General features: G+C 41.9%; 1 protein-coding gene across 1 annotated transcript in view; it reads left to right on the top strand.

The window, feature by feature from the left end:
• The window catches only part of VMP1 (vacuole membrane protein 1), a 62485-nt gene that overhangs the window by 14647 nt on the left and 33339 nt on the right, over nt 1-14499 (top strand). Inside the window, exon 6 of the mRNA XM_036394957.2 lies at nt 11447-11614. Within this exon, the coding sequence (XP_036250850.1) occupies nt 11447-11614 (168 nt within the window). The remainder of the gene's footprint in view (nt 1-11446; nt 11615-14499) is intronic.

Genomic DNA, 14499 nt, shown 5'->3' on the forward strand with positions numbered 1-14499 from the left:
TTTTGAATTGAGTACTTGAATTGTTGTATATTTTAAAAGCAATGAATAAATAATTTTCTGCAAGTCCTAAACATTAAATACATCTAAAGTTGGTGCTCTGGTGAATGCTGTTCATGTTCTACACTGCATCACCCTGTTCTGTAGTTTGTAAGCTCTGTGTTTGTTGAACTGTGGATATTGGCCTGCTGTTGGTTAATCCTCACTTTGAAACAATGAGCCAAATCTGCAAGCTCTACCCTCTAATCTCCTCATTTACATGAAGCCTGTCCTACTGTGTGCAGCTCAAGTGTTTCCATTTAAAATTTTTCAGAGTATTTTTTTTAGTAGCTTAAAATGATCATTTTTCTAACTGAAGCCACCAAAACAGGCAGCTGGTTTAAAGTTCAGTCTGTATTAATTTTGCTTTGAAAATAATAGCAAGAACAGTGTTTTTCTATGAAGATAAAATATTAAAATTTGCATGTTGTTGTTTATCTCAGTGTAGCTATGAAAGTCAGGGAAATGTTTGGGTGTGTTTTGCTTTTGGCCATTGGATTAGTTCCTGGGTTATGAAACCACTGTCCTGGATTCAAGAAAAGGATTCATGGCCACAAAATAATTAAAACCAGTTCATGCAACAAATGTCATCTTGTATTTGGAACCATTACAGATGTTTACTTTCAGAGCTGCTTTAATCATTAACAATAACACAGAAAACACTGCAGGAAACTCCTGCCTGTCCCCCCAGCAGGGAGGGCAGTGCCTGGGAGATGGGATGGCATGGGATGAGCAGTCTCAGATCTGCTTCTGTCCTAAAGGTTGTGGGATTAATTCCTGCTAAACAAAACCAACTTTGTGCATTGAGCACTGTCAGACCCCAGGCCACTTCACAATTATTTTGGCACATGAAATCCTCCTAAAATGGCACCACTTCTTTTCTTAAAGGAGGTGGAACCTTTCTTTTACTCTGTATTTAAAAATTAAAATTCTCAATTCCTTCAATGTAGAAAAATTAAATTCCATAATACATCACTTTGATTATCCTGTGGGATATGTGAACCTCATGGAGGTACTTAGGCCTTGACCTGAGCTGACACTGAAATAATTTATGGGAAATACATCTTCTCAGTTGGTTTATCAGTATAATTTGTGGTGGGTGCTTGGGAGGTTCACAGCCTTCCAAAGATTACAGGCATGTGTCACCCAGGAAAAGAAACTGAGTTTAATATTGGTAGGGAAGGTATTTATTTGGAACATAAAAGGGAAGGCTTCACATGACTTTGTTAGGAGGGGAAATGAGACTGAATAGATTACACTGAGTAATTAGAAGGTGGTTATAGAGTAAAATGTAATTAAAATGTACCATCAACATCTAAAGTGTAAATACTACAGGAGAAATACTGGTTTGCTTTAAATGTATTTAATATATAAATCTATGAGATAAGCATGTTCCTGTTTCGCTGAGGGAATTCCGTGAAGGCAGTGAGTGCAGGAACAACGAGAAGCCAGGATTTGTTTCCTCTTTTTTCCTGAGTAAGATTTAGTGATTAGCATGGTCTGCTCAGGTCAGTTAACACCTTCTGGGCGCTGCCTGAGCACCTCATGGTTTACACCTCGGTGGAAGCCACGCGGTTGTTGCCACTAGATGGCAGAGGGGGTGTAAAAACAGCAGCTCCTGACCCGAACAACCCGTGTTTGAGCTGTCCGTGTTCTAATCGCTGCAGCTGTAGCTGCAAGGTGTACACGGAATTTGTTATCACTGTAGTAAAACAGTGCTTGGGACCTGCTCGGTGTGAGAGGGAACAGGGAGTGCTGACCTGAGCCTTAGGGTGAGCTCTTTCAGAGTGGTGTTCTGCATTTAACCCATCTGGAAACAATGCAATTAGAAGATCCAGCTCTCAAAGAGAGGAGTTGTAACTGTTTTGCTTTGTTAATTGTACAGCAGTTCCCTCTAAAATAGGAATATGACACGTTGAGGCTCTCAATATTAACTTCTGCATTACCCTTGATCTACTTTTCATGTTCCACACACTTTAATTATATTTCTTCATAATGGTAAAACTTATTCTTCTGTTGACTCAAAGAAATGAGAAGTTATAAAACAAATCCTCCCCTGCTTTAGTGCCTGGATTTGCTGGCAATAGAGAATAGACCCAGTAAGTGCTTTCAAATTGCTTTTAATTAATTGCTCATTTTAAAGCTGTATGTACAGGGAGATTGTTGGGAATGCAATTACACGCTGGGAGAACAATGCCCTTGGGCCCACCCATGTGGTGCTGAGCTCTGCTGGGACTTGCAGCACTGTCTGTGCCACCGAGGGCACGTGGAGGAATTGATGGCATGTAGGCACCTGCTCAGGCCCCTTCAGCTGTCACACAGGTGCATCTGAATTAAATCCTCTGCATTAGCCATTTACTGCATGTGGCCAAGCACTGAGCAGGCTCTGGAAGCGGTTATGCAATGGCTGCAGGATATGAATGACTCTGATGTTTGCTTTCCCTGGCCTGCTTAGCTGTTTTTGCAGTGTTGAAAACTGTCATTTGTCTGGATCCTTCAGAGCATCTCTCACCAGCTGCTTTTTGGAGCTACATTCTGGTGCCAGGAGAGATCCCAGGCTTAGCTGAGAAGAGAGTACTTGGAAATTGCTAAAAGTAGAATTTCAAGCAGCCTCAGTGTGGGAGGGGTGTTGCTGCCTCAGGATCATTTCAGTTCACATCAGATTTGGGATTTTTTTGGTCGCCAATCCTTGATGCAAGAGGGACAGGTCAAGTGTGTCAGTTTGATACCAGGCTTTTAATTGCTGTTCCTGTGATTGGAAAGCTTTCTATATGTTAGAGAGAGCCTGAACATTGTCCTGAAGTATCAGTTCCTATTTTAATGCTGCTTCCTTGTTTGCTGCCAGCACTGGATGTAAAATCTGACATGGCTTTTTGGGAAACAATTCTCGCGCTGCACTTGGCACTGAGCTGAGGGCTGGCACGGAGCAGATCTTCAAGGCAGGAGCAGGGAAGCAGGCCACTCTTCCAAGAATCCTTTCCATTCTGACACTTTCAAAACAAGCCTGCTGGCTTATTTTCCTGAAAAAAACTGTTAAAGGTTTTTCACAGTTCTTTAAAAACAACCCTTAAAAATAGGAATCGTGATGTGGTTCTGTAGGAAATAAAACTATTATGATTAATGACTCCAAATACTGGTTTTAGCAGTACATGGCTTTTTTCCTCGGTCCTGAGATGTTTTCTGTTGGTGGTAGATTCAAATACGAACAGCATGAATCACCTCATTACCAGCAGAGGATGGCTGAGGGTAACTCATGAGGAATTTTTGGTGTTTGTACATCTCTGAGAGATCTTTGCTGCTGAAAATGAATGAATGAGGTGGCGGTGCCGGAGGGCTCCGAGCAGGGCACAGGAGGAGGTGCAGGGCTGGGCTGGGATCGTGGCTCAGCCCATCCCCACCCAAAGCTTGCCTCGTGCTCTGGTTTCACTTCAGCTCTGAAAAACGGATTTTTGTCAAAGATGTGGCCAAACAAAAAGTGCTTAAAACGAGTGGTTGAGGGTGCGGTGAGTCCCATCTCCCTGGGGAAGTGAAATCCCTGAGGGGATGAATGGCACCGAATTCCTCACCCTCAAAGCTCAGGGTGAGCTCTGCCTGTTTGCATTGTTGGTGTTTTTGGTGCTTAAATGTGGATTTGTTCGCTGAGGGGAGCCAGGGGGGCTGAGGGGGGACACATTTTTATTTAGGTGCTGAGGCGGTTCATTTTGATTTAACTGTGAGGGGGTTCACTTTTATTTGACTGCTGAGGGGGTACATTTCTCTTTTACTGTTGAAGGGGTACATTTTGATTTAACTGTGAGGGGGTACATTTTGATTTAACTGTGAGGGGGTACATTTTGATTTAGCTGCTGAGGGGGTACATTTTGATTTAACTGTGAGGGGGTACATTTTGATATAGCTGCTGAGGGGGTACATTTTGATTTAACTGTGAGGGGGTACATTTTGATTTAACTGTGAGGGGGTACATTTTGATTTAACTGTGAGGGGGTACATTTTGATTTAACTGTGAGGGGGTACATTTTGATTTAGCTGCTGAGGGGGGTACATTTTGATGTAGCTGCTGAGGGGGTACATTTTGATTTAGCTGCTATGGGGGGTTCATTTTTATTTAACTGCTGAGGGGTTTGTGCTGGTGGCCAGGCCCTGGGCGAGCACAAACAGGAAATGTGAGGTACAATAGCAATGGTTGTGCCGAGGTCCAGCCCGGATATTTCAGCTCTGGAATATGTGGGTTTGTCAGGAATTCTTACAGTGCTGCTCGGCAGCAGAGTGGAAGAGGGTACAGCAAAAAAATAAAGATCAGAAATATAGAAAAAAATTAAAAATAAAGAGCAGAAATGTGCCTTTAAAGAGAAAAGGCAGTGTCCTTATTGCCTGTGCTGCCCTGATAGAGCAGAGCTGGGTTTATCTGGTTCAAGGGCTCAGCTTCTCACTTTCATTCTGAATTGGTTCCCCTCACCCAGGGGTCACATTCTGGCCTCCCCAAACAGAGTTTGCAGCTGAAATGAGCCCTGTGTTTGCCCTACCCAAACTGGTTTAGGTTAGAATTTGAAGATTTAAAAGCCAGACACTTGTGCAATAATGAGTCCATTATCTTGGAAAAAAAGATGTTGGTGGTGTAAATAATTTTTAAAAAAACAAACCCACACAAATAAACAGTTTCCTGTCAGGACTACTAAAAGCTTTTTCAAGTCAAACCTAATTCCTGTTAGTTCTCTCATTCCAGGAGCTGAGCTTGTAAGAGGACTCATGATAAAAATTACTTAAGTCCCTCGTAAAAGAGAAGCTCACAAAACAGGACTTACTGCACTTTTATGAAGTAGACAGAATAATTTAGAAACCCACACAATTTCTTCTCTTTTTTTTTTTTTTTTCTCCATTTACTTCCTTGTGACTAACACAGGAGTATTTTCATAGTAATTATCAGCTTCAGGAGAGGTTTTGCTCTTTCCACGCAGATCATTCAAAACTACTGTGAGTAACCCAGAGAACGATGGTTCTGTGTGTAAAGGAAAAAGTGAGAAACAAAGGCTGAGCTGCCTCGGCCAGGTGGGAGGTGCAGCAGTGCTCCCCTTCCCAGTGCTGAATTCTTCTTGTGAAGTGAGGTGTTCATTTCCAGCCCTCACTGTTCTCCAATTCACACGTCAGTTTGCGAGCCTAAAACAAAGGAAATCAAAAAGGGTTCTGTCTAATACCTGTGCTCACGTTACTGCTATTGAATTGCTGGCATGGTTGAAAGAAAAATACCTGGAGGGTGCAGAAGGCAGAAATTAATTCTAAAATAATTTGAAATGGAGCCTGTTGGTGTGAGGGTCGTTTTTGTCTCTTACTGTGTCATTTGTTTCTTTCCTGTCTTTAAACTACTTCCTCCAGCTGTCCTAAGCTTTCTACAGCGAACTGAAATATCCTGGAATACGTGAATCAACAGAGAACTTTTTTTAAAAATCACTTTTGCAATCATGTCCCCAGAAATTCCTGCTTCCAGCACACCTGGGCTCTGTTCTGCCTGAAACTGCAGCATTGATCTTAATAACGCCCAGATGAACTGGGAGGGTGTGCTGAGTTAACTGCACACTGCTGCTAAATCAGTTGTGCAATCTGGGTGTTCCTTAAATCTTCTGCTTGCATTTTAAAAATCTGAGGTGAAAAGTGGTGTTTTCAAGGAGAACAACTTTCATTTGAAGTCTTGATCCCTCTGAGTGCTCCTGTTGTTGTGTTGGATGCCTACAGAGAATAAACCCAGCACTGCTGCCTTGGGTCAGGCTGTGCAAGAACAGTCCTGGGGTGCTGGAGGAGTTAATGGGGTGCTGGAGGAGTTAATGGGGTGGTGAAGCAGTTAATGGGATGGTGGCTGCACCCTTTTCTTCCTCCTGAAGGTTGATGGACTTTACCTTCTAGAAGCTGAGCCCTGTTTTCCTTATCTGCTCTCCACTTCCTCAACATTTGTTCGGTCAGATCTCTGCTGAGGGAGCACATTGTGCTTTCTCCTCATTTGTTCCCTTGCAGTTTCTAAGGTTTTTTGTTTTGTTTTGTTTTGTTTTGTTTTTTTATGCACAGCCTGAACTTTATACCTTTCATGTCCTGCTTCCTGGAGCAGGTTGAAAATAACAATAATTGTGCAGAACGATCTCTAATTGGAGATTTTAAAGCCAATCACCACTGCTGGTGGCAGTTTGAATAAATGCTGAGGTTTACTCTTTAGAAATGAAAGGATGGCTAGGGAAGGGCAAGGAGAGAACACTGACAGAGTATTTTATTATTTTATTCATGATTTTCTGTCAGCAGCAGAAGATAAATTTGAATTCTTGCAATTGTGCCTCCTCCTGACATGAGTCTATCTGTTTCTATAGAAAGTAATGTAGGTGCAGCCTTAAAAAAAAAAAAAAATCTGCTTTTCATATTACTCCTTAGAGCAGCACCATGGTCCTTTACACAGACAGCTGTGCCATGTGCCTCTTGCCCTCAGTGGCTCTTGTTTAGTCAAATTCAGAGGTTGTGGTGATCATTTGGAATTTCCATCAGCTCTGCACAGTGGGGCAAGGCCTGGCTGAAGTGGGAATAGAAACTTCACCACAGCCACGTGAGTGTAAAACTAATCCACAGCTTGAAATGCTGTGAAGGTCTCCTAAACCCAGCCCTGGCCCCTTGATGGATGCTGGTGTCACTTGAGGATGCTCTAGGTACAGGATCCTCTGTCCCCAGCCCTGATTTCCAGCCAGCACCACATTCCAGACATTATAAAATCATGAGACATTTTAATCTCATAGCACAGACAGACAGACAGACAAACTGCACTTATTTACCAGCCACCTCCAGACCAAGCTTCTCCCTCTTAATCACAGAGCAGTTCTGTCTGTGGGTAGTTGTCCGCTGCTCTCAGAGATAAAAAAGATGCTGTGAGTGTGCTGGGGCTTTCTGGAGAGGTGCAATGACTTCATGGATAAGAATGGGATGAGTCGTGGCCCGGGGCACCGCTCAGAGGATGTTTCCCATGAGAAGCAAACCTTTCTTTTTCCACTTTATCTCCATCAAATGCATCATGACTTGTTCCCCCCCTGTGCAAAGGCTGAGTCCTGAACCCAGTGTGAAGAGCAGTGTATCCATGGAGGAAAACAGATTTTTAGTGCATTAAGTTCAGCAAGGAGTTCAGGGTGATATTTTTCTTGCTGGCAGACATATCACTTTTCTTTGAGAAATGTTTCTAAATTAAAGCCAGTCTAAAATTATATCTTCCCCAAAAATAAAAGGTTAAAATTAGATGTGGTTGTTCTTGTATCACTTGAGCAGCCTGGCTGTTCTGTGAAGGGGCATGTGAGAAACCAACACTTGATACATTATTTTTATTTGGAGCTTTAATTGACTTCCCAGTCCAGGTGCTCAGAATGATTAATAATGTGAAAATATGATTCATTTTTAATTGGATATTCAGGCACTTTTCCTTATGGTAAAGACTTTCTGCTGTAAGAATTATACAGATCAGCATGTTTTTAAGGATTTTAACTCATGATTTTTTTTACATGTGGCTGCTGTCTCTTTCTACTTCCACAGATGAATTTCCTAGCATAATTTACAGATAAAAAGATTTTTACTTTCCAGAAATTTCATAATACATCACTTTAATTAACTTATTTCCGTGTCATTCCAACTTGGGTGCCTTCAACCACTGGAATAAAACTCCTTTGAAGGCCCGTGAGTTCAAGAGTTCAAAGTTACCTTCTCTGAGACATCAGGGTAGTGCAGACAGGGATTTCCAAACTGCCCTGAGCTGCTGTTGCTAAGAAATAGATTTATGTTGAGTTCATCTCGATGAGCAAATCCTGTCTTGTTTGATTTGCAAATTGTACAGATATTTCTAACACATCACATTCCGGCCTGACCACAGGCTCCTTCTGCTCCTCAGCAGTGGCAGGCGGGTGTTTCTCGCCCCAGTCAGCAGAATGCTTCTCAGTTTCTCCTCTTCAATCCTTTTTTAGTGCCTCCTGCAGCTTAAAAGGGAAAAAAAAATCATTGGGAGAGGGTGAGTGAGGGAAAGACAGTTGGTGTTCAGGATCTTACATGCCCTGAGTTTTCCTGGTTTGGCCAGGAGCACACGGGAATTCCTGGGATTCAGTGTTGGGTGTGATGGGGTCTGAAGCAGTTTTGTCCTTTTCAGAGGCACAGCTACAGTCCCAGTCCAAGGGGGACATCTGAGAGGGCTTCCCCGAGTGTTGTAACAAACTGAACTCTTGCAGGGAGGCAGAGCACTCAGTATTTCCTGCAGCCCCACACTCAGGAGGAGGAGGAGGAGGAGGAGGAGGAGGAGGAGGTGTTATTTGTGGAGAGGACTAACAGAACTGGATGAGGATGAATCCTCCTGGCTGTAGAGTCAGGGCTTCTCCAAAGGTGGCACTGGAGCCTGTTTGAAGCTGGTCCCTGCTCCTTTCAGAAATAGAAATCAACCCTCCAATGCTCCTGCTCTCCTCCCAGCCCTGGGCCTGCTCAGCCAAGCTTTGTTTCGAGGTACCCAGGGTTGGGGAGCTCCAAAATCAGAGGTGGGGGTGTTGTTCTGAGCCTGGCCAGCCTGGGACAGACGCCCTGTGACCCCCAGGACACCCAGACAGGGAGGAGGCCTCAGGATTGCTCTGCCTCCCTTCCATGCCCCACTTCATCCCTCTGAACAAACCATTTGCGCTTCATTCCTCATTCCAGTTCGAATGTGGCTTCTGTGGCTTCCACCACTCCAACTTTTTTCCATTATAGAATTGTTTACATTGCTCTGGGAGAGTTCTGTTCCCTTGGCCTGGCCTTCAGGTGGCCGTTTGCAGCTGTTTGCTGAAATGCCTTTTTGCCTTTTTTTTTTTTTTTTTTCCATTGGCTACTCCCTGTGAAATTTTTCCTTTTGCAGACATTTGTTGAGACTGGGAGGGCTCTCAGCAGGAGGGTTTGGAGGTTGTTCAGCCTCTTGCAGGGTGGCAGTTCTGCTGGGAGAGGCTCCTGCAGCATCTCCACTTGGGCATTTTGTCCTCATGTGCTCCCCTGGGATTTTAGGACCTGCTTTATCCACCCTGGGTGCACTTTGGGAAGAAATTTGGCTGATGCTGAAGCCTTGCAAAGACTGGGGGCTGCTTGTCACTACTGACAGTAGTGATAAAATTTGTCCCTTGCTATTCTAAATAAGCTGGCTGTAGTTCCTCTGTGCTGTATATTCCAAATTTTGTGGAAGTGAAAGCCTCAGCTCTGGATTTCCTATCTCACTGCTTGGCTGTGGCCTGAGGGAATGAGGGAATTGTCATTCACAGCTCAAACAGGGGGGATTTCCTCCATGCAAACCTGCCCTTCAGGAGGGTTTCACTGCACATTTCTGCAGGTGAAAACCATTCATTTTAGGATTGAGACCTTTCTTTGGTCCCAAGGTAGCTGTCAGGCCTAGGGAGGGGCAAGCTGGGGATGGGATTAAATCCTCCAAGTTTCACAGTGAGAAAGGGTTCCCAGGTTTGCCATAAATCTACTTTACAATTCCAGGGATGTTTCAAATCTCTTTGCATCTGCCCTTGATGAGTGAAATAGAGAGATGTTAGAGATGTTATTTATTTAGCTCTGAAGCTGCTGTGGAGATGATCTTGCTACAGCTACCAAGAAGTTTATTGCCATTAGGGCCTATAGAAATATTAATAATATAAATTATTACTCCTTGGTTCATTCTTCCAGTCTTTTTTCTCCCTTCCATATCAAAATCTCTCTTGTGTATCAATTTCTGGATCCCTTCTTTATCAGTTTTATTTCATTGAACCTTTTTCTTCTCCTCAAGAGGGGCTGTGCCTCATTTATCATCTCACAGGTTTTGTATTTCTGCAATCCAAAATACACCCAAGCACTTGGAACGAGCCTCCTGTAAAGCAGCAAGGAATAAATCAAAGCATTTTCTTGCTCTCAGAGCAGCTTGTCCTTTACCAGTTGCATGCCAGCAGAATGGGTTTATTTGCAATTGTTTGCATATGACAACAGCAGTCGCAGCTGCCATACAGAAAATATAACTGGTGTTTTATTTCAACATTCTTAATTCGGTGCCACTGAAAAATGGCAGCGTGGATGTCACTGCTGGGAAATGTCGGTGGGTGAACCTCAGCTCCCCAGCCAACCCAGGAGTGCTGGAGCTTCCCCTTTTGTGTGGGACCTGCGCTGGAATTTCACCCTTTAATGTGCAAATGAAGCTTTTGGGGCTCCTGCATTTCAAAGGGAGCCCGGGCAGGGCTCAGCTCTCTCACACTTTCCCTCTGCTCTCTCAAAAATTCTGCTTTGATTTTTGGGGGGTATATCAACCTCCCTTATTGCTCTAATAAAATGAAAATAAATTCAGATTGCAGATAAAAACATAAATGAAAATTGCTGGCAACATTTCCCAGCACGATGTCAAAACCCATCGAATGAAAGAGCAGAAGTTAAGGTTTGTGAAATTTGTTCTGCACTTAAGGAAACTTTTACATTTATTTAGATGTGTGGATTTACATAAAGATCTCAGTTTAATGCAGTAATTTTATTTTTCTTCCCCCTCCCTCCTCCCTGGACAGTGTTTCCATGACCTTTGTGAAGTGATTGTTTTTTAGCTACAGTGTCTGGTGTTCAGATTGTTTGAATTGCTTCTCAATTCTTTTGTATTAAAAATAATGGCAATTCTTTCAGGTTTTTAAACTATGTAACAGTTCATTTCTTGAATGGATTTTTATGCTCCTTTTATTTGGAGTTTTGTCCAAAAAAAATCTTTCAGTGTAAGATGGAAACTAAAATTAATTCAGTTAAATGGTATTTAAATAATGTTTAAGTTTGGAATTACATTTCAAACCATTTTTTAGCAAAAAGCACTGAGGTCCCTCTCTTGTTTACTCAGAAAAAACAGACACAAATTAAACAACTGGCTGTTGGAGAAAAATACAGAAGTTAGCAAAGTCTGCTGCAAGATGTCATTAAACCCAGTCATTAAAAAAATCAATATACAATTTAAATGCCTAATCCTCTAAAAGCAGCAGTAGGGAAAACACCTCCTCTAATAAAGCTGTAGGTCATAAATACCTTAAGGAGAACATTGTCAAATAGTTGAAAATTCCTGTTTTTTTAAAAAAATAAGGATTCTTATTTCTCTTTGACAGCCTTCTAAGTGGCAGGGCAAAAGCTGAAAGTCTCCCTAACATTTCAGTGGATCAAAAGAAATATTTAATTTTTTTAAAGTACATTAGTAGCTCAACATTGTGATTCAGATGGTCTCAAAAAAACTCCAACAAACAAGAATTTTACATAAATAACATTATTTAAAGAGAGAAGCATTAAGTTTTCTCCTGGGGACAAGTGTTGGGGATGGTGGTGGCTAATTTTAATTTTTATTCTAACTCACATAAAATACAATTGAGTTTTTTTTTTTCAATTTAATTTTATTTTTCAGGGTCCACACATAGCCTCAGTCACTCTTGCTGCCTATGAATGTAACTCTGTGAATTTCCCTGAGCCTCCTTACCCGGATCAAATCATCTGCCCCGACGAGGAGGCAGCTGAAGGCTCCATCTCCTTGTGGGCAATCATCTCAAAAGTCAGGCTGGAGGCCTGCATGTGGGTAAGGCTTCTTCAAAAACCATTGCTGGGTCTCATTTCTGTGCTCAGCAATTGGCAGAAATGCCTCAATTAGCAGAATAATGATGCCCAAGGTAATGTGAGAAGTGAACTTTTTAATGCTTTTAAATAGAATATTCCTGGGGGGTTTCTGTCAGCTGCAGTTTCCTAAATACAAAGCAAAGAATTTGAAGGCTGTTGATGTAAAAAGTAAAATTTAGGAAGGGTTTCTGCACCCCAGATGATCTGGCAGCTCTCAAGTCTAAGTAAGAAATAATTGCAAGAATTTTGGGGCTGTAACATGAGTGAAGCTGCAGTTCCTCGTCTGCAGGACTCAGGACCTCATCTCACAGCTTGTTCTGGGCTGCAGCAGTAAATTGCATTTAATTAAGAAGTGTTCTTTTCCACATTTTTTACATATTTTAATAAAATATATACATTTTAATTCAATTGGATTTCATTAAAAAGTGTTCTTTTCCACATTTTTACATATTTTAATAAAATATATACATTTTAATTCAATTGGATTTCATTAAAAAGTGTTCTTTTCCACATTTTTACATATTTTGTTTCTGTTTCTCTGCCTGCTTCCACTTTTCACTTAAAAGCTGAGCAGCTTTTCCTGTTTAAGTGAATCAGGGTCTTAGGAAACTCTGTCATTGGAACTTCCTTTCAGTTTTCCTCTTTTTATTTTTTCTCTACAGATTCTTGTAGAAGTTTAATTTTTTGAGAATTTTGGTGATCCAGGCTGTTTTTTTCTTTACATATAGATCATTTTGAATTGCAGTTTACACAGATGCATCTGCTGTGAACCACATGCCAAATTAACTTTATTTTGCTGCTGACTTCCTGTCCTAGCTGGTGATTTAATTACTCAATTCTTGGTTGTCCAACTCAAATGCAGGGAAAGGAAATTCTAAAAACAGTATCTGATGCCTGCCCTGGTATTTTTTAATATATAAGGCAACTGGTCACTACAATTTCTTCAATAGCAGCTGCTGTGTTAGTTACAAAAATTCCAGTCAGGTTGTGTGAGTTTAGAGACTAAAATCAAAATAGTAACAGAGAAAGTGGCCTCACAGCCCTGTCAAAAAGCAAAGTACAGCTTAAATTTGACTCTTAATGAAAGTCCAGAATTGCCTGAATGCTCAGTAAGTAGCTGATCACACAAATACTTACAAGACTATAAATATATCTAAGATTTCTTTTTATTTTCTTCCTCATCCCCCTCTGCTGAAATCTGTTTAATAGAGACAAGCAATAAAAATGGCATTTACAGCTACGTTTCTAGGGTTGCAAAATAAAAATGCAGCTGAGGGTAAACATCTCTTGCTTCATCTGCAGCGTGTAAAAACTGAGCTATGAGGAGAGTGAAGTTCAGAACTGAGAGAGCAGAGCTGGAATCTCGTGTCCTCCAGAGCAGCCATGGGGGAGAACAGGCAGTGCCTTGGTGCTCTGAGCTCCCTGGATTAGATCAGGGAGAGGCCAAGGCAACAGGAACATTTGCATCCCACTTTTTCACCCTTTCCCCCCCTTTTCCAACTCCCTGTCAGCTACCTTTGCTCTGAACTCTGTCTCCTCTGGCTGTTCCCTGGGGAGCATCCTCTGTCCTCCCCGGTGTCCCGTGTAATGTTATGCTTTCTTGGAATGTTCCTGAGTACATAAACATTGCTTGCTAATTTCCTGTAAGCCAAATCAAGTTGGCGATTGCTGCTGCTCTGCTCCCAGAGTGTTTCTTTTGTCCTAATTCCAGCTCACTTCTTATGGAAGCTGTGGAGGAAAGTTATTTTGGATTCTGTCACTCTTAAGCTAAATGTCCACTTAGCAAAGAGAATGGAGACTTCCAGAAGGTGAAAAAGCTGATTTTTGCAGCTCACCCCAGGATGACTTTGCAGGCTGAGTGTCCTGTGGGGTGAAATGTGAGCATTTATCTGCACAAGGGTCACCAAACCATGGGCAGCCAACTTCAGGCAGAGATTCAAATCATTCCCAGTCCCCAGCATGGCAGTGCTGGCCATTCCTGCTGATAATGAGTGTTACAAGGATTCAGTCTGCCTGAGTTATTAGGTGGGATGAAAATGATGCTTTTTGCAATCCCTGTAAAAGTTGGCTCCGGCAGCCCTGGCTGCAGAAGGGCTCAGGAGCAATCCTTAGGTGAATGCCAGTTTTCACAGCCTCCCATCCCACAGGGACCAGGAATTCAATAGTGCCCTATATTTTTAATGTGTTGCAGCCTTTTTGGTTTTTAACAAGAAATAAGGGGAAAGAATAAAAATGTTTAATTGCTTGGGATTAGCAGAACAGGCTGCCTGTGTCCTGAGCAGGATCAAATCTGTTTAAAAGACTCTTTCTAGTGGAGTCATTTCCCAGTTTCCTTTCCTGAATGTAAAAGAATTTTGATTAGCATTTGCTTTTCCAGTTTGTTGTGAGTCCAAGGGATCTCCATGTAAAACTGGCATTCAGAGTTAAATGGGGAAAATATCTAATGTTACAAAAAGCAGTTAAATAGTTACTGGTTTGGAGCCCTTAATTGCTGCTTTTGCTCTTTTTTTTCCTTTTTTTTTTTTGCTTTTATGCACTTAAGGAACCTATCTCCTGCAGACATGAATCATATGATTTTTGTTGCACTTCTGAAATGTTTTGTAATAATGAGCATGTGACTTATCCAATTTAAAGAAAGTTCATGTCCAGTACACACATGCAAACCTCTTCCTCAGTTCACAGAACGAAGCCAAAGCAAATTGGCAGAGCCTGGAGGAGCAATGTGACTTTTTCTTCTTGCATCACCCTGAGAACATAACCTCAAGTTAATTTTTCTGAAGTGTTGTTGCTACTGTTTTCAGGCTTATCTTCCCCTTGTGCCAGAAATATGCAGATTAATGAAGTTCA

The sequence above is a fragment of the Molothrus ater genome, chromosome 21, assembly GCF_012460135.2.
Source record: "Molothrus ater isolate BHLD 08-10-18 breed brown headed cowbird chromosome 21, BPBGC_Mater_1.1, whole genome shotgun sequence".
Taxonomy (NCBI): domain Eukaryota; kingdom Metazoa; phylum Chordata; class Aves; order Passeriformes; family Icteridae; genus Molothrus; species Molothrus ater.